The sequence below is a fragment of the Lagopus leucura genome, unplaced genomic scaffold, assembly GCF_019238085.1.
Source record: "Lagopus leucura isolate 7727_CA_CO unplaced genomic scaffold, USGS_WTPT01 Super-Scaffold_806, whole genome shotgun sequence".
In the NCBI taxonomy this organism is placed as follows: Eukaryota; Metazoa; Chordata; class Aves; order Galliformes; family Phasianidae; genus Lagopus; species Lagopus leucura.
The window spans coordinates 7,915,615-7,941,430 of record NW_024962260.1 but is presented as its reverse complement, the minus strand read 5'-3'; the positions used below and the strand labels follow the sequence as shown (position 1 = coordinate 7,941,430).

At 47.3% G+C, this 25,816-nt stretch overlaps 1 protein-coding gene across 15 annotated transcripts in view; it reads right to left on the bottom strand.

Annotated features, from left to right (window-relative positions):
• Nucleotides 1-25,816, bottom strand: part of FBRSL1 (fibrosin like 1) — a 416,097-nt gene that overhangs the window by 296,107 nt on the left and 94,174 nt on the right. For all 15 annotated transcript variants that reach the window (XM_042865414.1, XM_042865419.1, XM_042865413.1 and 12 more), the window contains exon 2: nucleotides 12,727-12,927. In XM_042865414.1, the coding sequence (XP_042721348.1) occupies nucleotides 12,727-12,927 (201 nt within the window). The remainder of the gene's footprint in view (nucleotides 1-12,726; nucleotides 12,928-25,816) is intronic.

Below are 25,816 nucleotides of genomic sequence, written 5' to 3'. Positions count from 1 at the left end.
CACTTGGTTTCAGAAAACAGAATGCAACTCAACAAAGCCGGCCGTGCCAGCACAACTTGCCGCAGGCGGCTGCTTTCCTCTGCTCGGGGACATCTTTGGGGTGTGAGGCCCCATGGCTGGAGCCCACCAGCTCAGCTCCTGCTGCCTCATCCCACCTGCGCTCAGGGAGGGAGAGGTGATGGTTCCCCATGTGTTCACACCAGGGGATGACAAGGCTCTGCTGGATGGAAAGGCATGGGGCTGAGTTAAAAGCAGCAGAGACAAACCCCACTGCTGGGAACAGGGGTGACTCCACATTGAACTGCAGAAAATGTCTTCCTTGGTGAGCCAGAGCAATGGCAGCCCTTTGTAGCCCCCCGCACATCTCCTGCCTGACATTACACGGCCACGTGGGGCTGCTTCAGAGCAATGGATACCTGAGTGCTTCCTCAGGCATACAGAAGTAGATCTTCTGAAGAAGATCTACTTCCTGAGAAGCCAGCTACTAAAGACAGAAAGCCACAAAATTATATGCTTAGTATTTCTAACTGGCTCTTCACCCCTGGAAGACTTCTGGAGGCTTTATCGTTAAGAAAATGCTTAGGCTAGAAAACAGGCCCGATGAGTTAGCTGCCAGGATCCCTCCCTAGGTTTGAACTGAGAAACTTCCTCAGCACTCACACCTAGCCCCACCACGGCACGCTGCTGAATGCCACTGTTAGACCACCTCCAGCAGATGCCGGAGCTTTCTGCAAGGTTTGCTGGCTTCAGTTATTGGAGGATGCCCAGACCCCAGCGCAAGGTCTTGGAAACTGCTAAGGGATTTTTGTCCCTGCCAGCAAGAGTGGCCACATTTGGCAGAATACATCCTTCAAACCTCAACAAATCTACCAATTAGCATTGTGAAGGAGAATAGGGCTGAGCCTCCACTCTCTGATTGAGTTATTTTGTGAAGAGGAACACAGGGCTTAAAATTACAATCTGGAAACAGGAGGAAAAAAACAAAGATCTCACAGCAGTACCTACCATTATGCTAGAGATTAAGATTCCTATTCAATTCAGAGACAAAATTATCAAACAGAAATTAATTCCTTATGGAGTTGTACCAGATGAAGGCCAGCTTCTCATAGTGAAGGCTGTATCATGTCCAGTTTTTTCTTTTAGTATATATAATTAATATTGCAAACACCTTCTTTCTACCTCAGAAATAAGGAGAAGATGGAATTTTATTGACTACATCCTAATTCCTTCAGCACAAACTATTGTTAAAGCTTACTTTAACAATAAGGGAGTTAACTAAGGGCTCTCATTTGTGTATCTGTATTAACAGCCTTTGTTTCATTTAAGGACTAATAAACCTTTCCACACTGAGCCATGTTAGCAGATACATCTCAATAGGTCTTCAAACTGCAGGAAATACCTGATCGATGCAAGGCACATGGGCTGCTGAACAGTGCAAAAAGTCGCCCTTTTCTGCTTCTGGAAATGAATACAGTTGAAGCAGTAGAAATTCCTGTTATTACCAAGGCGAGTTAAAGACAGCTTGCCAAAATAAATACATAACCCTCCGATAATGCCGCATGAGGAAATCTCTCCAATGATTAGAAATTATGTCCCGCTTCCCATTCGTGGAGCACAGCATACATCTTGCAAAAGCTTGCACATTTACTTGCAGAAATCCGTTAAAGGAACCCATTTGTTCTTGTAAGAGGCACCAAACAGAAAAATGGAGATAAAGGAAGACCAGTTATTGGGATTTACGTAAATACCTACGTGACAAAGGAGCAAGAAATCTCTGGGATTTAGGTTCTCAGCTGCCTGAATGCTCATGGTGGTAGTTCCTTATCAGAACACTTTTGTTGGGTTTCTTTTTGTGTGCTTTCAAGTTATGAACAGCAGAGTACGTTTTCTCAAAGCTGGCTCTGGCCAACCAACTTCCACGCATCCCCCTGCATTCTGACTTCAGTCCCCAGCCCTGCAGCACAGAAGCCCCACAGACACCCAGCAGCTGCTGTCCCAGGCAGCTTGGGAGCAAACAACAAGCATGCTGGAACGCTTCCCTTGCAGCTAAAGGCAGAGCAAACAACATGCAAGAAGCCTCCAGGAGCTACAGCACTGCTCCTTTCTCGACATCTCCTATTATTATTTCTTTTTTTTTTCATTTTCCAACTGAAATAACCCTTTCATAAACCCAATTCTTCCCAATGCTCTCAGTTTCAATAAACAATAACAACCAGGTGTTTGTCAAGATCCCATACAACTTATTCTGCAACCCTTCTGCCTGTGGCTTTGCCTGAGGCTTACACCTATGTGAGGCGGCCCAAGGCTGTCAGACACTTCACTTCCCACTAAAGAACACAGGGGAAAAAAACAAAAAAAACACACAACCTACTTTTTTTTCTCCTTTTTCTCTGGGACTCTTTATTTATTACATCTGCTGCCACATGCCCCTAACAACGTCCTCTAACGAGCAGCCCTACAGGGTCACACGTGTCCCCAGATCCATTTACTGGAGGCGCCGGTGCTGCTGGGATGGACTGGCTGGGGCAGGGATGGATCCCGTTGTTCCTTCGCTTCACTGGAAGTTATGGGGTAAAAGAAAAGAAAAAAGCTACCACAAATACATTTTTCTTCCCCCTCTGCTTTCCACAAGCTAGGTAAGCAGGGGGGAACATTGGGCAGCAAAGGGCTAACAGAAGAGCTGGCGTTTGTATGGATATATAAAAGCACGCCCTGTCTGAACCAGCTACTTGCTGCATAGAGATGATTCAGAATAAGGCCAAGGGGACAGCAAAGATGTCTTAATGGAACACCTGCAGAGCTGTTTTGTTTGGAGACAAGCCAAAGACTCACGCTGTGGGTGCTGCTTGGTGTTCTTTAACCAAGGCTCGAACAATTCAGCACCTCGCCGCAGTCACAGCACTGACAGGCAGCGACACCAACTCTGAGGTGCTCCCACTGGTTCTGCCATCGTGCAACCAGCAGCTGGGATGAAAGCTGGGAACTCCTGCAAACACGGGGCAAGCAGCACCTTTAAGAGATCGCCCCAGAAGTCGGAGCGCCCTTTGCAAGTGGCTGTAATGGCTCCAAATGAAGGCCGAGCTGTTCCTTACCCATGCATAACTTCACTGCTTCTGTTCCTCCACACCCTGCCCAGCTGGCGTCATTCGCAGACTCAAAATTTAGCCCAAACTCAAAGCTTGATCCCACAGCCCTGCTCCTCCCGAGGGACAGCTAAACAAGGCTTTTGTTGTGATAACACCATAGGCTCCAACCCATGCTGACAGAACTCCGGCCGTACCAACAAGGACAGCTTATGTCACACGACAGCTGGAGAAGAGAAGGCTCAAACCCCAACAGAGCCCCAGTCACTTTGTTTCACCTGACTGCACTAAAGACCCATGTGAACACACAGGCTCCATTCTAAAAACCCCAAAGTTGGCACACGTTTACATGAGCGCACATCTCGGTGGTGTCCAAAACCAATGCCGGCACAAGGGATGAGCGTGGCCCAGCAGAAGCAGTCACGAGCTGCTTTGCACAAATGCATCCCCCGTGCCCACATCAAACCCCAACCTCAGTCCTCCTTTCCCTTTAAGCAGAGACGGCACCGCCACCGCCGATGGCATGGCACTGACAAAGAAGGGCTGAAATTCAGACCCAAATTGTTATTCCCCTCAGCTAGGCAGCTATGCACAAGAAACACAGCTTGTAAACACTTCTTTGTCAAACACTCAATTACGAGCTGCTTTATGAACAAAATGAGGCAGTCGCAAGGAAACAAGAGATGGAAATGGGGAAGCAACATGAAATGGCACGCAGCCATCAGGCCACCGCGGCCCACTGGCAGAGGTCATTCCTCAGCAAGGACACGTGCTGGGGGAGTGCTGGGTTCAGCTGCTGGGAACAGGGTTTGGGTTTTGTGGATACAGACTCCATGCTCTGTTTTACAGATTATTTGCCATGATGTAAGCAAAGAATAACCTCTTTACTTCTACACGATTGGTTTTGGCAGTATGCACCTGGAAGAAAAGTAACATACAAATGAGATACAAGTTAAAAAACTCAATTCAGGTAACATTTGTAATATAGCTGTGTTCCTTCACGCCACCCTCACTCACCTCTATCAGCTCATAACAAAGCAGTGTCAGTGTATAATATGTTCAGAAAGCATTTTTTCCTCCTAAATTAAAGCTGCAAATGCTCTTCAGAGCAGACCCATCTGCCCAGCTGAACCATCGCCATCTCCCATGCTGAAGGACAAACTCCAAAAAGATACCTCTGATTGACACTACAGCCAATAACGCCACGTCGAGCCACAAAATGCTGTCCTACAATCACACAGAAGTTTCGAGAAGGAGCAGAAAGAGCTTGCTGAGACCCAGCACCGCCTGCCGGGAAGTGCCCCACTGCAGCACCAGAAGGGGCTCAGCACTGTGCCCCTGCTCCATCCCTTACTCTGCCCTTGGATTCTTTATTAACATTATTCCAGTGGTTAAGGTTTCCCTTGGAAAAGCTTTTTCCTTGTTCTTACTATTGGATGACAACGAGCATGAAGTGCTGTAGGAGACATCAGAGAGCGCAACATGAAAACCATTACTGTCTTAAATGCTAACTTGCACTGAATTTGCAGCAGCTGAAGGAAGAATCTTGCCTGTGCACCTTTCCCTAGTGCCTAAATCAAAGCCTTTTACTGGAAGACAGTGAGATGTGGAGGGAAATGTGAAGCCAAAAGATTCGTTTTTAAATTAAATGATCTGCATGTATTTACATAACCAACATTAAACACAAGCCCTCAGAATCCAGCAGCCACCCAAGTAATACTTGGCTTTGTAACCTGAACAACTCCAAACGCAAGGAACCAGAAAAGAGAGGAAGCCACCAGGGCTGGGAGGGGAACAATTTTGCATTTAACAGTAATAATTTGTCTAATTCCTAAAAGTTGATGTATTCTCCTTGCTGTATTTTTTTTCTTTAATAAATTGATTTCAAGGCTCAACTTCAGGAAAAAAAAACAAACTGAGAATCAATGTACAGTGCTAATGCCTGAAAAAACCTACAGACATGGCACACTTCCACTTGAGCTCAAAAAGCACACACGTGCCTGTGTGCCCCTTAGGACCCCTCATCCCGCAGGCCTGGGAGAGCTTTACATCTATCACAAACCTCCGCTGGCTTTATTGAATTCTTTGATTTTTTAGATGCAGTACTGGAGAAAATAGCCCAGGTTCCACATATTGACTTCACCAAATAACTGCAATGCCATTGACCTGAACAGCTACCAGTAACCTTGCTTGAAGGCCTAAGGAAAAAAGAGCAAGCACTTATGTTACCTAAGCGACGTCTCCAAACCAAAGGCGTGTTTGCTCAAGCTGTGCACATTCTCAGCAGTCGTGCAAACCACCCAGCAGGCAGAAGCATGAAAATGAGCTCCTTAAGAACCCACACGGCAAAGAGAGGCTGAGGGATGCGGTAATGCTGCCTGAGGCTGCCGATGGGGCGCGAGCTCCCTGCGGCCGGCCGGGAGAACTGGGCCAGCACCACAGCACAGCCCAGCAGCCCCCAAGCAGCCCTGCTGTGGCTGTTGTAATGCTGCCTCCTGCACGACTGGATACCACAGCCAACAGCAAGCACGGGCACATTCCGCATTGGCTGTGCTTGGTTCTCACACACATATTTGAGCATCCCCAAAATCGCAGGATGATCACAAAGCAAGGACCCAAACCCTGCCCGCTGCTGCCCAGAGACTGGGCTTTATTGCAGACAGTGGGTGTATGCCTAGGAATGCAGGATACACGTAGGTAACAGATGCCAAACTCTCACATCAAACTAGCTAAAACGTCAGGCGGTTGGTGGCTAAATCATGATGGAATAACTTTTTGGATGCTTCTTGCCCAAACCAGAAAAACAACGCATAAAAAGGCCGTGATGCTCTAGCTGCTCATGCCTGAGCCCCCTCCGCAGCAGCTCCGTGACAGCCAGCACAAGGACTCTACAGCTCGTGGGATGCCTGGGCCGTGCCCACCCATGACACAAAGGCACAGAGCAGAGAAGCCTCCTGCCTGCTCCCAGCTCTGGGCTCCTTCATGCAGCGTGACGAGCCATGGACAGGGCACCAAAGACCCCTCTGCTCTTTTCCACTGCTCCAACCACAAGATACAACTGCAGCACTCTGAGTGGTGGTCCCTCTCTTCCCCAGTAACAAATACATCATACAAAAAAGAGGACTGAGAAGAGGGAAGAAAGATAAAGAAAGGGGACTTTGTGCATTGTGTCAGCCAATTACATTCAACAGAGGAAAAGATACGAGTGGTTATAGCTTCTTGTAAATTACTTCATCTAATTAAATTCCCTTCTCTAAATTACAAGCCATTTAGCTCTTCTTTTACAACAATGTCACCAATGACCACCAACAACCTTTTTTATAGTCTGATGCCACCCAAGTTGTTAGTGATGAAATTTTCTTTTTATTTCTTCCTTTCCAAAGGAGCCACTGTAAAGAGACTCACTCACAGCTGCTTTGAGAGGAGCCAGGTGGCTTTGCTTCCCCTCATACTGCCCAAAGTCTGAGCTGCATTTAAGCAACATGACCTACCTGAGGTCACTCTCAGCCAACTAACTGTAGGCAGAGAAGTTACACTTCAGTTTTGTTCTAGAATCAGTAGGATCTCCCCTCACACCTTCAATAAATGTTATCTCCTCAATTTATGTAGGGCTTCAATACACATTTTTGAGCTTAAGCAAAGGTGCAGCTTTCAGGAGTTCTGCGGCACTGCCCTGCACCTGAAACAGTGTTACAGAGATCTGCACATCGCAAAAACTGCCTGTGACCCAGTGATCAGCAAGGTACCTCCATCACAGCTCTGACCAACACACTTCTGCACTCCATGTGGCACTTCGAAGGACCACTGAGCCAAGAGCTCAGCCAACACCACCAGGCTCTCCTGTAGCAAAGTGGGCTTTGCATTGACTTCAGGAATCACTGTGAATTCCTGGATACATTTAGCCAAAACAACAGTGCTTCTTAGTAACAGCAGGGTTTCACTGGGGACATAACCACCCTCTATTTATTTACAGAGGATTTTCCTCCTGCCCCTGTTGTGCTATGCCCACTGCTCCCCTTGTACTTCAATGCAGCAAACAGAACACCAAGTGCCTAACCAGGACTTAAAGCAGATTTTTAAATTAGTTCCTGACAGTGCAAACAGATTGCTATCGACTGAAATGAGGCTGATTTTAGGCCCTGGATTAGCAAACCTAATGACTAAACACTGTATGCCATTGCAGTACTTTGCGCAGTGCCTCCCCAGCGGTTTCCCGGGCAGCTGTGCAGGCTCAGCGCGGGCAGATTAGTGCACAGGAGCAGGGGAAGGCCATCTGCGCCTGCCCTGCAGCCCTGCTCAGGAACAGGGCCCTGCTCCGACCCCCCCGGGCAGGCCTCGGGCACTGCAGCCTCATTAGGAGCTTTGAAGTCAGCGGAGTGCCGGGGGTGCAGCAGGTGCTGGGGCAGGCGTGCAGCCTGCTCTGCGCCCGCCCGGCGGAGGCTGAAGCAGAGCCCCACCAGCCCAACCTCCCAGCCAACACAAACACGCTTAAAGCTAAATGCTTCAGAGCTTGTATGTTCTAACTGCAAAGTCTCGTGCTTACAAAAGTAGAAATGGATGCCGCTTTCAAGCAATGCATGAAGCGTTTTCCTAATTAAAAGAAAATGGACGTGTTTTGTTTTTTATTTTTCCCTTGCACTTTGTTGTTTAGATTCAAAGAACATTTAAATAATACCTGCTAACAAAAAGGGTAACAGCAATTAGAAGCAAAAAGAAACCGGTTTGTATAATTTCGGCATTCAAAAGCAGGGAAACGCAAGCACCAAAAAAGTGCAAACCAAACCAATCCCCCAAACCCACATGAAAGGCAAGGTTTTTTCCCCCCCCCAGTTAGCTCTCTAGAATTGGTTGCTTTTAACAGCTTGAGACACTTCAGGTAAGAGAGTAAGACGCTGTTATATTTGGACCCTTTCAGACGCCATTCAGCTTCTGAGCACTGCACTGAGCCGTGAGGGACAGGAACCCCCACCTCTCCAGACCCAGAGGCTGTGTTTGGACTCCTCCTACCTGGCTGCTGAGCATTGGGCTGAGAAGTGCACCTTTTGGTCTCCAGACTCCCACAAACACTGCCTCCAGCCCACCAAGGCTTTCAAAAACACATTATTGTTCTAGAGTTACAGTTTGTCATCATCTGGAAACATGCAAATAGAAATCAAGCAGCTACAAGCTCCTACTGCCCATCAGCACAAGCAGCATGATGCCAATGGGATCATTCTGTTAGCCCAGCAAGTTCCAGACTGCTTCTCTCTGACTTGGGAAGAGAGTCCCACAGCCCTTCCACACCACCACACAATACGGGGCCAAAGGTACTCAACTGGTTCGAAGATTGGCTGCTTTCACCTGGACATGGAACCTGGGATGGAACACGACCTGGTGCCAAGCCTTAAGCTCCAATTAGCACTAACCCGACACAATGCTCTTCTGGGGGTGTTATATTCATCAAGGAATGTCAGATAACGAGCTGATAAGCACCACAGAAAAAGCATGCGAGTAGGTAATCAAACATGTTAATGTCATTTAGTGGTTCCAGTCCAACATTACACATTAATCATCAATAACAGTCAGCAGAATGATGAAGGCTGGGGAGTGAATGAGACACCGGAATTAGCTCTGCCTTCCCTTCCCCTAGGACATCACAGAGATGTCACACCTCCGAAGCAACGTGACAGCATTAGCTGCCGTGCCCTTTCCTCCCATGCTCCCAGCCCAGCAAGCTATTTATAAACACGAAATATGTGCTACAGAACCCTGTTCTCATCTGCTTCTTTGAGACTCTTCTCATCCTGGGTGACCTAAACAGTGGGTGAGAAAAGGAAGGAGGAGGTGTAAGACAGTCATCTTCATGACAAATGACTATTTGCAGAACAGAGTGTTATTCCAACCACATTTAACATCTAAACACATTCAGTACGCAGTGAGGCTCCCAGGCTGACTAACCACAGCTCACTTGAACCATCAGCAACTCCTCCCCGCCAGCACTGACTCTGTTCAGGAGACCAGCCCACTTTCAGGCAGCACACAAAATGCCTACAGGTCCTGAACTTGGGGAGAAATCCCTGTTCTATGTGCAGACCTATCAGCGACTCCAAACATGAACTCAACACCGAGGAGAGCAACACAGCACAGCTAAGGCGCAATGAAAGATGCACGAAGTCAAAGGATGGCTCTCTGAAAACTGGAAGAGCAACTCAGCATAACACCAGAAAATATGACCCCACCTCGCAGCTCGAGCGGTTTGGTTGCTTTCTGTCAGACGGCAGCAGCTGCAGTCAGCACCTTTCCAAGCAAAGAGGATGAGAACAGACTCAAATCCCAACATCTGCCCCAAAGACCTACAGCTTTTTGGAACTCCCTCTGTTCCCTCTGCTTGGCTGGAGCAGGAACAGGGGGATGAGATTCCCACGTGCAGCTGAGCAGGAGGCTGGGAGGACAGACCAGCTCCTGCAGTTCTCTCCCTGTAGCCTGAGGTACAGAGAACCGAATATTCAGAAGCAAACAGGAATCCGGATGTTTTGTCAGAAGGAGTGAAGTATTAATCTAATTTTCTAAACAAAGCAGACAACCTGGCACTCAAAGCAGCTTACCACTTTGCACCTCTGTACACGGATTAGCAGAGCGCTGTAATTATAATGCCCAATTTGATTTATTAGAGGCTGCTCAGAAAGGATGACAATTCTGTTGAATTGTGAAAAGAAGTGATGAGAGTATAAGGAAAGCTGCAAATTGATCAGTAATTTCCAAGCAATGTCTCAATATAATTAGCATTAATTACAGTAAGCTTTTCAAATTAGTTACAAAGCTATGTTTAATAACCCTGAGATGCAAAAATCACCCCCAACTTCCAGAAAACTCTGTATTACAGCCAATTTGTCTAGACAGTTTGGCAGGAAATGCCAGAATCCTAGGTGTGAAGCTGTGGTTATTTAAAATACATTTAAGTTCCCTATATCATTTGCATAATTAGTTTGAACTAAGAATACCTTAGTTTGTCTACCTTGGATGTTGCTGCTACTTCCAGCAGCCTTACAGGCCTGAAAACTTGTCTGGTTTCCACAACAATATCAGCTAGCATAATATGAGCTATTTCCAAAAGCTTCATTTGCAACAAAAGACGAATTCAAAGTGTGGCTTGTTGAAAGATGTGCAGTGTATTACTGAGTGAATCATCACAGGTTTTATTTTATAGTCTTTGTGCAAACTTCTCGTTCTTTTGGGGGTTCGACACTTATACCATCAGGAGACCAAAGAAAAGGTTAAGCCACGGATGAAAGCGAGATGAATTCAGGGACCAGCGGATGAGGCAGCCAACGCCTGCTCTCTCCACCCACAGCAGCCCAATGCTAGCCAGAAGAAACACCTGCCAGCCATACCCATGGCAGTGTGCTCATTTCTCAGAGCAGAAATATAAAGCATCCAAATATTTGGTCAACTAAGGCTGCAGAATATAACTGCAGAAACGGGAACCTGGCCAGCGTGCCAAAGCCTCCTGCCCCAGAGGTAGGAAAGGCAGCATCACAACATCCCTAGTGGCCACGACTACTGAGCCTCAGTTATGTATTCCATGCAGAAGCTCTCCATACTAACAGCCCTTTCCTCTCATGCAGTAGTGAGGCTCACCCAGACTCCAGGAAGACCTTGCCCCCAGACATCCATTACAGACAGCTAAGCTGCACTGAACTTGCTGCAGCGTGAGTTTTGACTGGAGGGAACAACCCTAACCCTTCACAGAGGAGCATTTACTGAAGCCAGGCCTTCACGCTGCAGAGATTTTGAAGGCAATCAAGAACTAATGACCTCCTGCAGTGCTCCTGGTCTCCACACTCACACCCAGCTGCATCCACGTGACAATCTGTAGGGTTCCTCCAGGAACAAGCACTGATCAGCAGCTAGCTTTATCTGCACTTTGCAAGGGGTGACAGACACGGTGGGGGCTTCTTCACATAAATAAATAAAAACACTTGACACAATAGCTTCACAAGGCAGAAAGCAGAGGAACTAATGAAGTACAGTATCGCAACCCCAGTCTAAGAAGCAGTTAAGAATACCATAAAGCATTATTGCTTCTAAATATTTTGTATCAGATGCTTTCTGGGGAAATGCAGGCTTACCACTTCCAGGTTTTGATGTCAAGAAAGGATCTCAGTTGCACGTTTTAGTTTCACTGAAAGACTGAGCATCTATTTACCCCTATAAAAAGTAATTTTAATTTGCACTGTGTATTTGTGCACAAAGTCATTGCACCTGTAACTAGAGGGGGGAACTGAAACCCAATCACTTGACTACTAGCAAGAGCAAACAAGAAACCTGATCCATTTCAGCTATATATACAGAGGCAATTATAAAAACAAAACATTTGGTACTGCTCTGGTGAGCTAAAAAGAAAATAAACCTGGCAAGTATTTTACTAGAAATGCCTGATCACATGATTTGCTACCTGTTTCCAAGCAGAGAAGTAGTAACATATGGACAGAAGTCATTTGCTGTAAATTATTTCCATTATTTTTCTTTAAATTAAAATGAAGAAGTTCGAATATAATGAGAACAATGAGCTACTAGAAGGGCTATAAGAAAACCCACAGAGCTTCTAATGTAAAACACACTGAGCCCTTCTGAAGGAGCATCTTGTGATGTAAGCACAAATGACTGCAAGGGTGGAGAGGTTACACCGAGGGTTGTGTTACAGGACCTTATTGATCCCTTCAGATCCTAAAATATCGAATGCCTTCGGAAAGAAAATACTTCCAATAATATGGTGAATTCCATCTTCTGTTGTTTGGCACACTTACAGAACCAGTATCATGGAGCAGAAGGTGCACTTCACTGCATCGTGAAGAATTCAAAATAGTTCTTTTGTCATAGTATACTTTTCAGCTTGGAACAAGAGCTGGAGGTTCAAATACACCAATCTTCCCACCAGCCACCATCCGGCACTGTGCTAACGGACACCTGGAAGGTGCTCACAAATGGTGGCTGCTGTGCCTTGTGCATTTCAAACTGATGAACGAGCACTGAGTCACCAGATCTCCATGCTGAGCAGCAGCAAGCACTAAGCAGCCTGCTAAGCACAGAGCCTCTCCTTTGCTGCTGCCTGGGCTGGTACAAACTGCCCTGATGGACACCACTAGAATCATCCTCTCCAACGTCACAACTCTGAATGAATTAATGCTCTACCGTACTTTAGAAGGGCACAAAGATTCCCTAAAGCACAACTTCCTCCAAACTGATTTCCAACTTCTGAAATACTTGGATGTTCCCTTCTCAGCACACTCCTTTGGGGGCACATGAACTTAACACATGAGATGGAGACATCCACGTTTGCAACTCCAGGAGCACATTCACAAGCAGGACTATCCAAAGGAGGCCGTGATCTGCCTGAGAGCCACAAACTCACAGCGCAAATTAACGCATTTTCTCTAAGGATACAAGGGAGCTCTGCTCCTTCCTTCCCGCATTACTCAGAACACCTGGCCTTCCATTTCAGTTTATGAAACCTGCCTGCAACACTGACTATTCCCACTTTCCAGCAATCTTGTGAGACATTTTCAGCAGCGCAGTTACATTAACACCCAGCCTAGGAACAGGGCAGCACCTCAGCAGCCAACACCACCACGCAGTCACTTCAGATGAGAAGTACCTCCCTCACCTGCTTGGTTAGCTTCAGCGGGAGTTTCTTCTTCACGCGTTCTTTGCCTCTTTCTGCCTCTCTCTCTGAGCTCCCCGCATCGTTATTGTGGCCATTTTCACTCGGCTCAGCAGACACGCAGTTTTCAGATTCTCTGGGTTTCTTGCCTGGATGCCTCTCCCATTTTTCTTTCCGCTCCTGAGGCTTTAGCGACATGTCCTTCTGTAAAGGAAAAAGAATACAGTAAGCCCTTAATTCTTTAAGACTACTTTTAAGCATTCAGCAATATAAATATTAAATAAAAACACAGACAAGACACCACATTCTTTCCAGAGATGACTTAAGATGAATAATTAGGCATGCACAATGCAAACAGTAATTTTAGATTAGATTAAGATGAACACTCTCCAGGCTATGTGTTTGATTAATTTCAGAGATGCTGGAACTGGTTATGAAAATGAGTTTGCGTCAGATTAATTCAGGAACCATATGTCAACAGCACCTAAACAAACCAGCATCCTGAAGAAAAGCATTTAACTCCATTCATCTGAACAGAGTTCTGAGTTCTACTGTTTTGTCTGATCTCAGAAAGGAACGTATCAGACCCCCCTTGGGCCTGATGGTCTCTGGTTCACAGCAGCACTCACATGGGGAAACGCACTTTGAAAGCCAACACGCGTTCAATCAGAGAGCCGAGATCAATGAAATCTGCACAAATCACAGTAGCCAAATACCTCCAAGCGTTCCGTGCCTGCCATGAATCAGAACCGCAGCGTACGGCTAGGCACAAGCTGAGAGCTGCTCTGCCATGTCACATTGACTAATGCTGGGAGGTGAGGTCAGACCAGGGTATTCCTGCTGCTGTCCCTGCCACCCTAGAGAACTGAAAGCACAACCCTGGCTGCAACGGCCCGTCCTCCCTCCAAACACACAGTACGGAAAGAGCATAAGAAACAAGAAGCCAATGGCTGAGGCAGTAGTTCATTACAGCCACTTATGTTTTTCCCCACGCCTTGACTGCTGCATCAAATTAAGCTTTCTGGAAGACTTTGATGACTCTCTAGCCCAATTAACGTTTTTATGCAACCTAACTGTATCAGATTAGGGAACACCTCAAAAGGCACTGCTAACCACGCTAAAACATGCCAACCTCAGCCACAGAAATACTTCTAAATGCCTCGTCCCTCACTTCTGCCTCAGTCACATCAGCAGCATTTGTATCCCTTATGAATGGAGAGCACAGCACAACTCACACACCTTCACTGCTGTAAAAGAGCAATATGGAATCCCCACAGACCCCGCACAGAGATGCACTGTGGGGCTGCCAAGCTCCTCTTACATACTGCAAAAAAACAAAGACATCACCTCCCACCTCCACCCCCAAATTAAAATAAGTAGCACTGCCTCAGAACAACAATACAGCTCAGCTTGCCAAATCCATAACTAGTGAAAGAGCAAAGAAAAGGATTATCTGGCATTATTCGCTGCGAACGATGAAATGAAGAACACAAATTAGTGTTTAGTTGCTCACTTTGGTTTCTAGCTCAGAGATAACATTCTACAGCAGCAGTTTGATGCTACTTAAAGAAGGTCACGTCATCCTATTTGCTGGGAAGCAGCAGAGATAGAAATCAAAATGCTAAGCTTTAGTAACTAATCAGAAACTGGTGCAATGGAAATGACATCTGCTAACTGATACTCAGCAAAACATTAGAAACAGAAGTCACCAAAAGCACGCGTTTCTTGACAAAGCCAGCTGCAGCTGCAGTGTGACAGTGAGCACAGAGATGCTGCATGGGAGGACATGGGCACCAGTGCAGGGGAAAGGAGCGGCTCTAAGGGAATGCCACCACCTGAAGGCACCAGGAATTATGGCATTGAGGCTCTGCGTGGCTTCATGTGGGGACCCGAGCCCTGGGAATGCCTTACTGAGGACCTTCCCTCTGTGCTACCCACAGCATGTTCACTGCAGGTTTCAGGACGTTCACTTTCCCGCACAGCTAGTCAAGAAAGCTGCATTTTCCCCTTTCCTGACACATACAAAATTGCTACTTAAACACTTGGCTTTTTATCCCCATTTTTCTTTGAGCTGCAGCATTGCCTCACCACTGAGCTACCAGTAGAATTAATCCTGTGAGCACACTCAGGGCCTTCCCTTACAGCAGCACTTGTATCCTCAAACCTCCAAAACTTTCTAAGCAGACCTGAAGAGCCAGGCCCTGGCGACCGGGAAGCTCAGGAAGCTCCCCAGGCTCTACAGCACGTACAGGCAGCAGGCAAAGTTCCCTGCCCTGTGACAAGCTTACCCCATGGCTCTATTCCTCCACGCTCCAGCAGAGGATGCGGCTCTCAGGACTTCACTTCTGCTGGGGATGCAGAACACAGAGCCGGCAGCTGCTGGAGGTGGGGAGGGTGTCAGCAGGGCTGTTTTCTGTGCTACCCAGAACACTCTCACAGCAGCGGCTGTGGAGATGCACTGGCGTGCCTTGGGGCAGGCTGGCAGCCCCACTCTGCTAAACAGACCTTGCAACAGAATTTTACTACCACCAAATATTAGTAAATGCTTCTTTACCACTATTTTGGCCCAAGCTAAAGGTGCGCATCGCACCTCTGCAGTGAATCTGGTGGCATCCTCCATCACAAGGACCACTCCTTCCCAAAAGGCCCATTCCTGCTGCCTGCACGGCTGCACTCTCCAAAGATGCTCAGTGCACAGGCCTCAAATGATAAATAAAGCTATGAATAATGCAGGTGCACGGCCATGGGTTTGGAATGAGGTTATCCTTACCCCTGAAATGCCACGACAAGCAATTTCTGCACAGTGGTGTCCATGTCATCCGTTTGATCAGGAAGCAGGCGGCAGCCCTCGGGGAGCCCTCTGGCTGCAGGCACCCTGCATGCCCGCTCTGTGCCCTAATCCTCCCAGCCCGCACAGCTCACGGAGAGCAAGGAGAGCACAGGGGGAGGCCTGGCTCCTAAGTGCCTTTCACAGAGAAGGAGCACTTCAAGGACCCCCAAAAAAATGCAAAACCACACAGCTAGAAGAAAAACCTCAAGCGTGCTGCTCTGGAGTGCAGAGGACAAGAATAACTCCTAGCACTGCTAAAACAGCTTGCTTCAGCCCTCCAGCACCAGGCAGACTGCAGCCCTAGTGCAAAACCAAGCCTGTCGGACACTGCACGGCTCAGAGCAGCAGCCAAGGGCTGGTGGTGACACGGCACTGCTGCCAAACTGTCTCTGCTGATTTCAAAAGATTATACGGGCTGATTTCCCAGCAGGGGAACAGAGGGGAACAGCCTAGAGCTCCTCTCTCACAGGCTGCTCATTCCAGCACTTACTCCTTAAGCTGGAGAACATAAAACATCCCACTTCCATGCAATGGAAATAGAAGGGAAGTACCATCCCTAAAATTGACCCTCTTGTTCCGCTTCTGCCTCCCCCTGCTCTCAGCAGAAGCGCAGCAGGAAGGCCCCTGAGGACCTGAGCACCACCTATCCTTACATTACCTTCATCCTGCAATTAGCAGGAGGTTTTGTCAAATACCCCAGGGAGTGATCCTGGCTCAGAGACAAGCTGAAACAGATTTTCTTATAATTAGGTTAATTTTTAAATATTCCTATTGACCTTATATCCAGTTTATAGAACAGCAATACAGAAGCCAGTGCCGACTTGATTCTCTTGTGTCTTCTGAGCAGAAAAAGCACTGTGCAGATGCAGCCAGGACCTCTGCCATGAAATACCTGCTGTCCGTTTCATTACACAGAGGTGACACAAGAGACAGTAATTCAGAAGGAAAGATAATGTTGGAGATGTATATCAGAGAGTAAGGAAAGAAATGAACTTTAGAGAGAAATGACTCTGGGACCAGCACAGAAGAGGAGCAGCCAACAGGCAAATGCAGTGCAGTGAGCAAGGAGAAAACAGAGATGTAGGATGGGAAGAAGTGGTCACTGCCACAGAGGAACACTAAGCTGATGGAAATGGCACTGATTGCAGGGATAAGGCAGAAGTCACAAGTGGTGCTTTCACAGAGGGGAAGCTTGCACTGTTCCTGTAACTCAGCACATCCTCATGTGTTTTACTTTCCTGCCTCTTGGCCCCCCGCAAGCTCCACTAAGGCACAACCCAAACCCCAGGCCTTTCAACCTGTGCCACTGAAGCTTTTTTTTTTTTTTGCTTTTTTTTTTTTTTTAAGGCAAAAAAAGTCTTGGCTGGAAGTAACTCTCTTGCTTTGACCCCGCATTCAAGCAATACAATCAATACCAATTAAAATGATTGCAAATGAAATCCTTGCTTGTTTAACCTTAGACTGCAATTCTCCTTTCCTAGCTGACATATTGCAGATGAGTTTGGGGCATGCTTTTTAAAATGCATCACACTTGCTCTGACCCTGTCAAGCACTGAGCTCTGGAGTAAGATGGCTTTTTGACAATGCAGCTTTGGAAATGTTAAGACATTCGAAGCTGCCACCGGTTTGCGGGTTTATGATACACAATTTAACTTTAAAATAAAAGCGCGTGAACCAATAAACTCAGTGTAATCGAAACAGCCAAATTTATTAGCAGAGGCTGCACTCCTGTCACCTGCAAAGAGCCGAAGAGCGAGCTGCAGGCACTGCCCAGTGACTGACTGCTCCCTGCTGTCCTGTGGGAACAGAGAGCCCTTTGCTGCGAGGCTGGGCAGGCTCCAAGCAGTGCTGCCTCGGGCAGACATTACCCTGAGGCAGTGCCACCAAAAAGTGCAAGAGGGAATGTCAGTGCCACTCTACTTGAAATGCATTTCAACCCACAGTCCTTTTGCAGACCTCTGGCCTCTCTTTTTCTTGCAGAACAGCGTTTAGCAGTAACGTAAGGGACAGTAAAAGAAAGAAGGCATACAGCAAATGCCTTATGTAAACAGCCAAGGAAACTTGCCTCAGTGTGAGCACATGGCTGACCACATTTTTGGTAAATACCTTCCTCCAGCATCTCCCCCAGGGAACAGATAAAGCACTGGCACCGTTCTGCCACTCGGCAGCTCCCCGGGAAGCAAGCTGCTGCTTTGCTCCTTCCTCCAATCCCCTCTCTGGAGCCTGCAGGTGCTTCCCTGCAGAGAATTGCACACATCTTCCTCACTACCTGCTAACAGACAGCTATTAAAACTCCCACAGGTGTTTGCTGTCCATCAGAGAGGAAATGATCCCATTTTAAGCCATCAGTATTTCCTCCGGTGATGGCAGTAAATGCCCGCCAAGTTCTCGCAGAATTACCGTCAGTAGAAAGTGTGTCAGAGAGCAAGGGAGCTTAAATGATGGAGGGGGAGCTGGGGCACCATTTGCAGGTAGATGAAATGAGGCTTTCTGTGGGCCCAGCCTGCAGGAGCACTGCAAGCACTGCAAGGCCAGCCTGCCCGGTGCACACAGCATGACGTGTTTGGGCTGAAGCTGCTTTCAGCCAGGGCTGCCCGCTCGGTCAGTCTGGTTTGTGCAGCACGTGAAAGATCTGGAAAACAGCTCATGCTTATCTGGCAGCACCCAGGTTCAGCTGATAGCAGCTGCACTGCAAGTGGGAACAGTGCAGAGCAATGGCAGGGGGAAGTGCTGCTCCTGCAGACTGCAGCCACCTGGGTGAGCATTCTCCAGGCAGGGCAGCATTAGGATGGCAGCACCTCTGCAGTTTTAATGAAAGGCAATTGGAGGACATCGCTCCCAACTTCCCAGAGCTACCCAGCAAGCAGCAAGGCCAGACGTGCAATGCAGGTGCAGTGTTTTGGGGAACACTCAGTGGCACTGCTGGGGCCACACTGCTGCCAGGCAGTAATCAGAAGCTTGTTTAAAGAGCACCACATAAACACTTAATCTGAATTAATTCCCCCTTTCCCTGGATTACTGAAACAGGCACCGTATCAAATTCCAGCCGCTCCCACAGAGTGACAGAATCAGGACTCGAGGCAGCCGCTCCTTGCTGACACCAGATGTGGTTTTTCATCACTCATTTCCAGCCCTTCAGAAAGGCAGCGCTACCCCAACTTCAGCAGCCATCACTGAGCTGCCATGGGAAAAGGCATTAGGGATCTATCAGCACAGACTAGTATAGAAGCTAGATGCATTGCCAGTACCAATTTTCAGCTAAACTAGTCAGAAAAAAAACAAAAAGTCACCACTGAGTAAAAGGTACCTCCAACCTATCTGTCATTGATGGACATGAAACTCTGGCTCTCTAAAATTAAACTAAAATAACAACTATTTTGGTATTTCGCCTTCTGCAAATCAGAAAGCCGGGCAGCAGGACTTGCTGAGCACTCATCAGCAGTGCCAGCACTGCTCCCCTCCAGCTGCACCCAGGTGCCATCCCTCTGTGCCCAGCAGAGCAGAGCAATGAGCACCTCTGGCTGCAGCTCAGCCTGAACTGCTGCTGGACACCGCTTGCACAAAGCCAACACGCTGCACTGAGGGAGATGAATGCTCACAACTGCACATTAGCCAGCTCCTCTGTACAGGTGAGTCTGCAGAAGAAAACGCAGCCACATCAGGAATCCCCTGTGCCACACGAGAAATTAATTCGTCTTCAAACACTATGACACCAGAGGCATTTTTACCAATGCTGCAGTTGCCCTCAGTGGTAGGCAACAATTTGCAGTTCAGCTGCCATGAGGTCTAGAGTGCATATTAAGTAATTAGTCCTCTGGTAGTTTCTTTTGGCTGGGAAACAAATGAGAGGAAATATAAATGATCCAACAATAAGAACTACACAGAAGCCAGCCATCTCAAGAAGCAGCTGCCCGTGGTACATCACTTCAACCTAATGGGAAATCTCTGAGTGAGGCAACTTCTAGCATGAGAGAAATGCCTTGCTGAAATGTCACATACACTAATGGGAAGTCCAGCACCGTGCATCTGTGCTGCTCTCACCATCCTCGCTCTTCCCCAAACACATCTCTGCAGAAGTGCATTCTGCAGCAGGGCTCTGCAGCTGTCAGTCTGGCCAGCAGCGATGCTCTCCTGCGCCGAGCGGCTGAGCACCACGTGCCCGTGGGCAGCTAATCTATAACTGGTTCGCTAGAACAAACAATCAGCAACCAAATGTTTCCATGTATCCTCAGGGCTCCGGAGAACAGTTCAAATATTCCGATATCTGTGTCAGGAGCAGGGCGCTCATTTATATCCCAAGCAATCGCTGAGAAAAGGGAAACGCGCAGTACAGTAACGGGCAATTCTGATGTATTCTATCTTACAAAACATTTTTCAGTCGCAGAGCTCAAAGGTCATTAATAGATTTTCATATGTTTACAGACAGCAGCAATTTCAAGCTCTGTAATTTTAAAACTGCATGTCAGTCTCTCAACTTCCAGCTGTTATTTCAACATTAGATAATGAACACAATGCAAAGGTTACACAACCACTTGAACCAGCTTACGCGGGAGAACCAGTCAGACAAATCATTATTAAATTCTAATTACACATATATTATTTTACAACTCTTATTAGAACAGCAAGACAAATCCTCCTTTCATAAAGAGATCAACAGTTTAGAAAGAGAGGCCAGAAAGGTTATTCTATTAACATGGCCAAGCTGCTCCTCTCTCTTGTGCCATCGCCACTGACTTGTGAGTCACGCAAACAAAGCAGCACCTGGCCACCACCGCGCCGCTGGGTGCCCAGCACACGTGCTGCTGCTCCAGCTAAGCCAGCTCTGCTCTTGCCCATTGCTTCATTCTCAGAGCCAGAAACCTCTGCCTGCACTTCTGCTTCCTCAGAGCAGAACCCAGGGCCGGTTTGCAGGTCCCAGAACAACACCCTGCCAGTCAGAAGCTGCAGAGGGCCAGCCCTGCAATGCTTCTAATTGATGCTAGCTCATCACTTCGAAGTGCAACAGGGAATTCGAATGTGACATGAAGCAGCAACTTCTATCACTGCCAACCCATTCCAATTAGATGAGAGCCACTGTGCATCTCACAACTCATGGTTCTGAGGGCAGCACTCGGCCTCTCGTGAGCTGCCCAGCCTTTGCCATGGCAGCACCATGGAGCCAGGAGCATAGATGTGGCACACAGCGTCTCCTCGTCCAGGTGGGCCCTGCCCTCTGGCAGGAACTAAAAACCTGCCCACATGAGAAGAACAGATGAACAGATGAAATCAGACACATTCCAGCACAGCAGCAAGGCTTCTCACCATTACTCTGCCCCACAGCTCTTAGTAAGTCACATCCCAGCAGACACTTCCACCAGAACCTCCTCCTTCTGTAGATAAACAGGAAAGCTGACACAGCCGGAGTTACACACACTGCCCGACAACTCTGGCTGGTATGGCAGCATGAACATCTCCTGAACTCTCTTCTGGGCTCTGACACCAATTCTCAATGTGACCATATCTCAGATACCTGGTTAAAAAAAGTTGTTTTACAGTGCTCACAAGATCAGCTAACACTAACAGCTGCAGCGCATCTCTCTCAGTGTTAGGATACAAAGAACTTTCCAGACCAAAGAGCCACAGAAGCACGTCACAAGCACTGCTGATTAGCAAAGCCCAATTCCCATTGCAATTGCTAACCCCAGTGCCCCATTTTACAGGATGAGGAATGAACAAATGCAAAGCAACTTGCCCCAAACTAACCGTAAGTCCTCTGGTAAATTCTGGGGGAGAACATACTTGTCCTAGGTCTTGACCACACCGTGGTCCAAGAGGACCAACAGCCAAAGGACAGAACCCTCCTTCTGACACCACAAAGGGCTTAATAATGCTGGAGGAGCTATCAGACGTTTTCTTGGACAGAAAAGAGTGGAACTGGCAGCTCTTCTTGGCTTCTGAAAGCTGACACACAGCCTGGCCTTGCTAAGGCGCTGCTCTGGATGGCACCCAAAGCCAGTGCCATCTGGCCAGCATGCCTGGACACACAGGGGCAGGAGAGGCTCCTGGCTGCCAGATGTGATGACATCAGTACAGCAGTTCAGGCGTTCCAGCTCTGCGTCCTGCGAGTGACACCAGGTTAAGAGACTGCAGGGCACCACGGGCTGAGAGCTGCTTGTACACGAGAGCCAGGTAAACACTTATTTTGTTTGTAGAAACCATCACCAATGCCACAAAAATAAACAAAATGGTTTTCCTGGTGTAGAGTCGAAGCAGAGCATATCACATTTCCTTTCCTGCTCAAAAGCCAATCCCTACATTCAGAACTCTTTTTCCACCTCTGTTTTTACATTCAGTCTTGCATGACGCTCTCCCAGCGGTCAAAACCAACATGTTATTCCATGGCTTACAGCTTCTTAAAGCTTGGCCTCTCAGCTACAGCACAGGCCACTCCTTCCTCCTCTCCCGCTACCAGGATGCAGGACACAGACTCTTCAAATTCAGTTTCTAGCACCTGAAGAGTGTTTGATGATTTGGCATTAAGAAAATGTGAACAGCTCAGTAATACCATGGCTAGCCAGCTGTCAGGGACAGCAAGTGGGATGTCTCATTGGGCAGCTAACATCCCATTCTGCATTCACCTATCTGCTTCTGTTCAGATGTTAACTCCACTGAGATATGGAGAGTCACGGGGTGGAAAAGAGAGAACAAGCATTAACTCAATTTATGTCAACTCAAAAAAAAAAAACAGGGATCACTGAAGAACCTGACAAAACAGTTATTGCATTTTAAAACATACCCACCTATCCACTTTGTCTTCTTACTGAAGGTCAGCACACCAAAGCCAGAAGACAAAGGAAGGCATGTTTAGCTTGGTACGACCACAGTACAGAGCCAATGGGAAGGCCCATTCAACACCAAAAGCCCAGCTGTGTCAAGGTGGGGGGATTAAGACTTAAGATGTGTAGCTGTCGTTTGGGAGGAAAGCATCCCCAGGAATCTGATCGAAGGCTTCCCAAATCATCCTGCTTCAGATTTAAAGACACTGAGGTTGAAATCTAAAGTTCCCTAATTAAACGAGTTCAGAGGGATCTCTCAGCTCTCCGTCCCCCCAGGTCCTCTCATTGATTTGGGTCCCACAGCCCTACATCTCCCACACCGTTAATGCTTTACACCTCGTGGCATACTGAAGAGCTGCATCAGAAATCTAAGGGAAACACAAGGAACTGTCAATACACGAACAGAGGGAATTTCTCCTCCCTGACCTGTCAAAATTTCAGAGCCATGGAGGCTGGAACACATCTTTGAAGACACCAAGCAGAGCTACAGGCTGCACAGTTATTACATCTCCTCAAAGACACCAGCAGGAAAACCTGTTATCCTTGTCTTCAGTTCCCTTACAAGCTCATCATGAAAACCGTGTGCGTGTTAAAATTCTGGACATTCATTACGTACCAATCCCAATTATTTCTATTACAAACCACAACGAAATGACAATTTTCTTTTTGCTGAACTACAACAGTTTAGGTGTACAAATAAATAAGTGACTACAGACAGCAAAGAGGAACAAGCTCTTATAAAAATGGCCTTATGCTTCATGGGTCAAACTTCAAGGAGTCAGGAGCTTTGGAATCTTACACCAAGACCAGAACAAAGGGTTACATGGATTCTGATGAGAATTAAGGCGCTAATTGCCCCATCCTGCTTCAGGCCACAGAGTGCCTTCACAGCATGGCTGGGACTGACCTGGGAGAAGGGGAACTGTAAAATACAGACAAAGCCTCTTCGCCCCACAGCACACCAAAACAAAAATAATTAAGAAATCAAGTAGCATTTTAAGAGATGTGGGGCATATAAGGGGGACAAACTAAGTTCTATTCCAGTCCTGCACATCCACAAGTTGGTAGATAGCAGATTTGCCGCACATTGCTCAGGCTCAGCTGCATGTGTGATCTCCTGATAAATTCAGCTCACACCACGACAAGCACAAGGCCCAACCTGCTGTAAAGCAGCCCCTCCTGCCTATTTTAATTCTGTGCAGCAACAGCAGTGCACCTCAGTAAGAACAGCGTTTTACAATGGTGTTATCAATGAGACAGCAGTTCCCAGGACCCAGTTTGATGTGGAGTTTCTGAAGAACCACCAGCCCTTCTGGGCACTCCTGTTCTCTCATACCTTCCCCTCAGCTGTCCTTCCCAACCAGCAGGGTTACAGACGTTTTGGAGGTTTGGGAAGCACAGTGTTTAACATTTTATAGAAACATCTGCCAGCAGAGCTGCTAAACGCTCTGGTAAGAGAGACAGAGATGTTTATTTAGACATGCTGCTGACGTTTCCTGCTGCATTTTGTTCCTCAGGCATATGTAGTCTTTCCAAACGATTTAGCGAGTGCTGTGGAAGCACAGCTCCCAGAAAAAGTGCATCTAGAAGTACATGAGATTGAAATTACAGGACTGTCAAGGAGCTATCTCACCAAAGCTCCTGCCAAGCTCCGGGCAGAACAAGCACCTGCAGAATGGCAGGACGTACAACGTCTGAGGAGCAGCAGCACTGGAGAGGCACAAAGCAGCAGTGCAGGACTCTCGGGGGGCAGCATCAGCAGTGGCTGCAGTGGTGCAGGTGATGCTGGCAGCCCCCTGGGAGGGGTTGGGGACCTCAGTTTGAGCTGGCTGCTGCAGAGGCCTTCCTGAGAGATGAGGCAAAACTGGCAGGAAAACGGGTGCATGCTTCTGAGGCACTGCAGCAGCCACACACACAGATGCTCTGGGTGCTGCGGTACCGGCTGTGTTCCCCACGGAGCTCTGTGAGCCTCAGCACTGCATGATGCAGAGGTGTGTCCTTACCACTCTGCATCTGTGATCTGTCAGTTTACAGCAGCCAACTGAGCTACCAGCCGCTCCTCCCGCCCTTCTGCTGCAATTTACTGCTCCAAGTACAGCTTATCCAGCCCGCAGCCCCTGCGGTTCATAACCTGATGGATTACTGTAAACTATAAATTGATCGCAGTTAAATCACATTCAGCTGCTGCAAAATCCCATCAATCTGCATCCCTAAGCCTCTCTGCCTTTGTTTCTTCACTGTTAAAAAAGGGTAACCCTTCATTACAAAGTTAAAAGCGTTACACTGAGCTGCAGAGTTTTCAGACACAGCATGAAAGTACTCAAAGAGTGGGATTGATCCCACACCCAAAGAACAGCCCTGCATCAACCTGCGCTGAACAACCCAGTGCAGTCTGAAGAGAAAGGGGGTCCCGAGCTCCACTGCGTGCTTCTGCCATCTGATCCCTAGAAGCAAAGGACAGTGCTTCAGCAACAGACTATAAATCTGTGTACACAGAAAGGACTAATGCAGCTTCTTGGTTACTGAGATGAAGGAAATACATACAAATAAAAAAGGAGAACTGTGAATTAAAGCTAACCACACAAAAACTCAAGGGTTTATTAAGGGCTACAGACTTGAACCAAGCAAGCAAAGTGCCTGTGTGCAGCAGAGGAAGAGGAAATCATCTGCTTTGGTTGAATGTACCTATTGTGGATTTCACTTTCCTCCCCCAAGAATGCCTTTGCAGAAGCAGCTGCTTTACCTCATATCTGGGTCTAGAAAACTGAGAGGAAACAGGATTTCACTGCTCTAGGAGTCTTGTAACCTTGTCATAGGGGAACTAATGGATCTTTGGTTGCAAAGCATGGTCCTGCACAGCAGTGGATGTGCCACAGACTGCTTTTTCCTTTACATGCATGCTTTAAGTTATTTGTGTAAATAAGCATGCTGGTTACCCCCATCTGGTTTCCACTGGGAAGCACTTTAACTGTAAAGACAATAGAAGACAAAAACTGGTTTATGGTGAAAAATGTGTTTTTGCAACTACTTGAATCTTCTTTCACTTCAGCCTGTTTTAATAATGGTGAGAATCCGCAGATATTTGGGTAAAGTACATTATTCCAATTAAAAAAAGAAAGGGTGCTGCTATCACTTTCTGCATGCTCATAATTACTCTGAAAGAAGTAGGTTCTCAGGACTCTTCTTCAGGGTCAATTAGGTTTAATTCCTGATAAAGGTCAAATCATCTCTTTCAGAAGCGATGATGAAGCTCCATCAGAGTCTGACTGAAAAAGGTCACCAAATCCAAATTCTCTCATATTCCTTAAATAAACTCATACGCCTTTGCTCAAGCACTGAGGATATTTAAGGACACTGCAGTAGAATGTATATGCTTGTTTCCAGTTGCTCTTACCAGGGATAGCTTGCATGAAGTGGCTTTCTATTTGAATAAGAAACTTGTACCAAC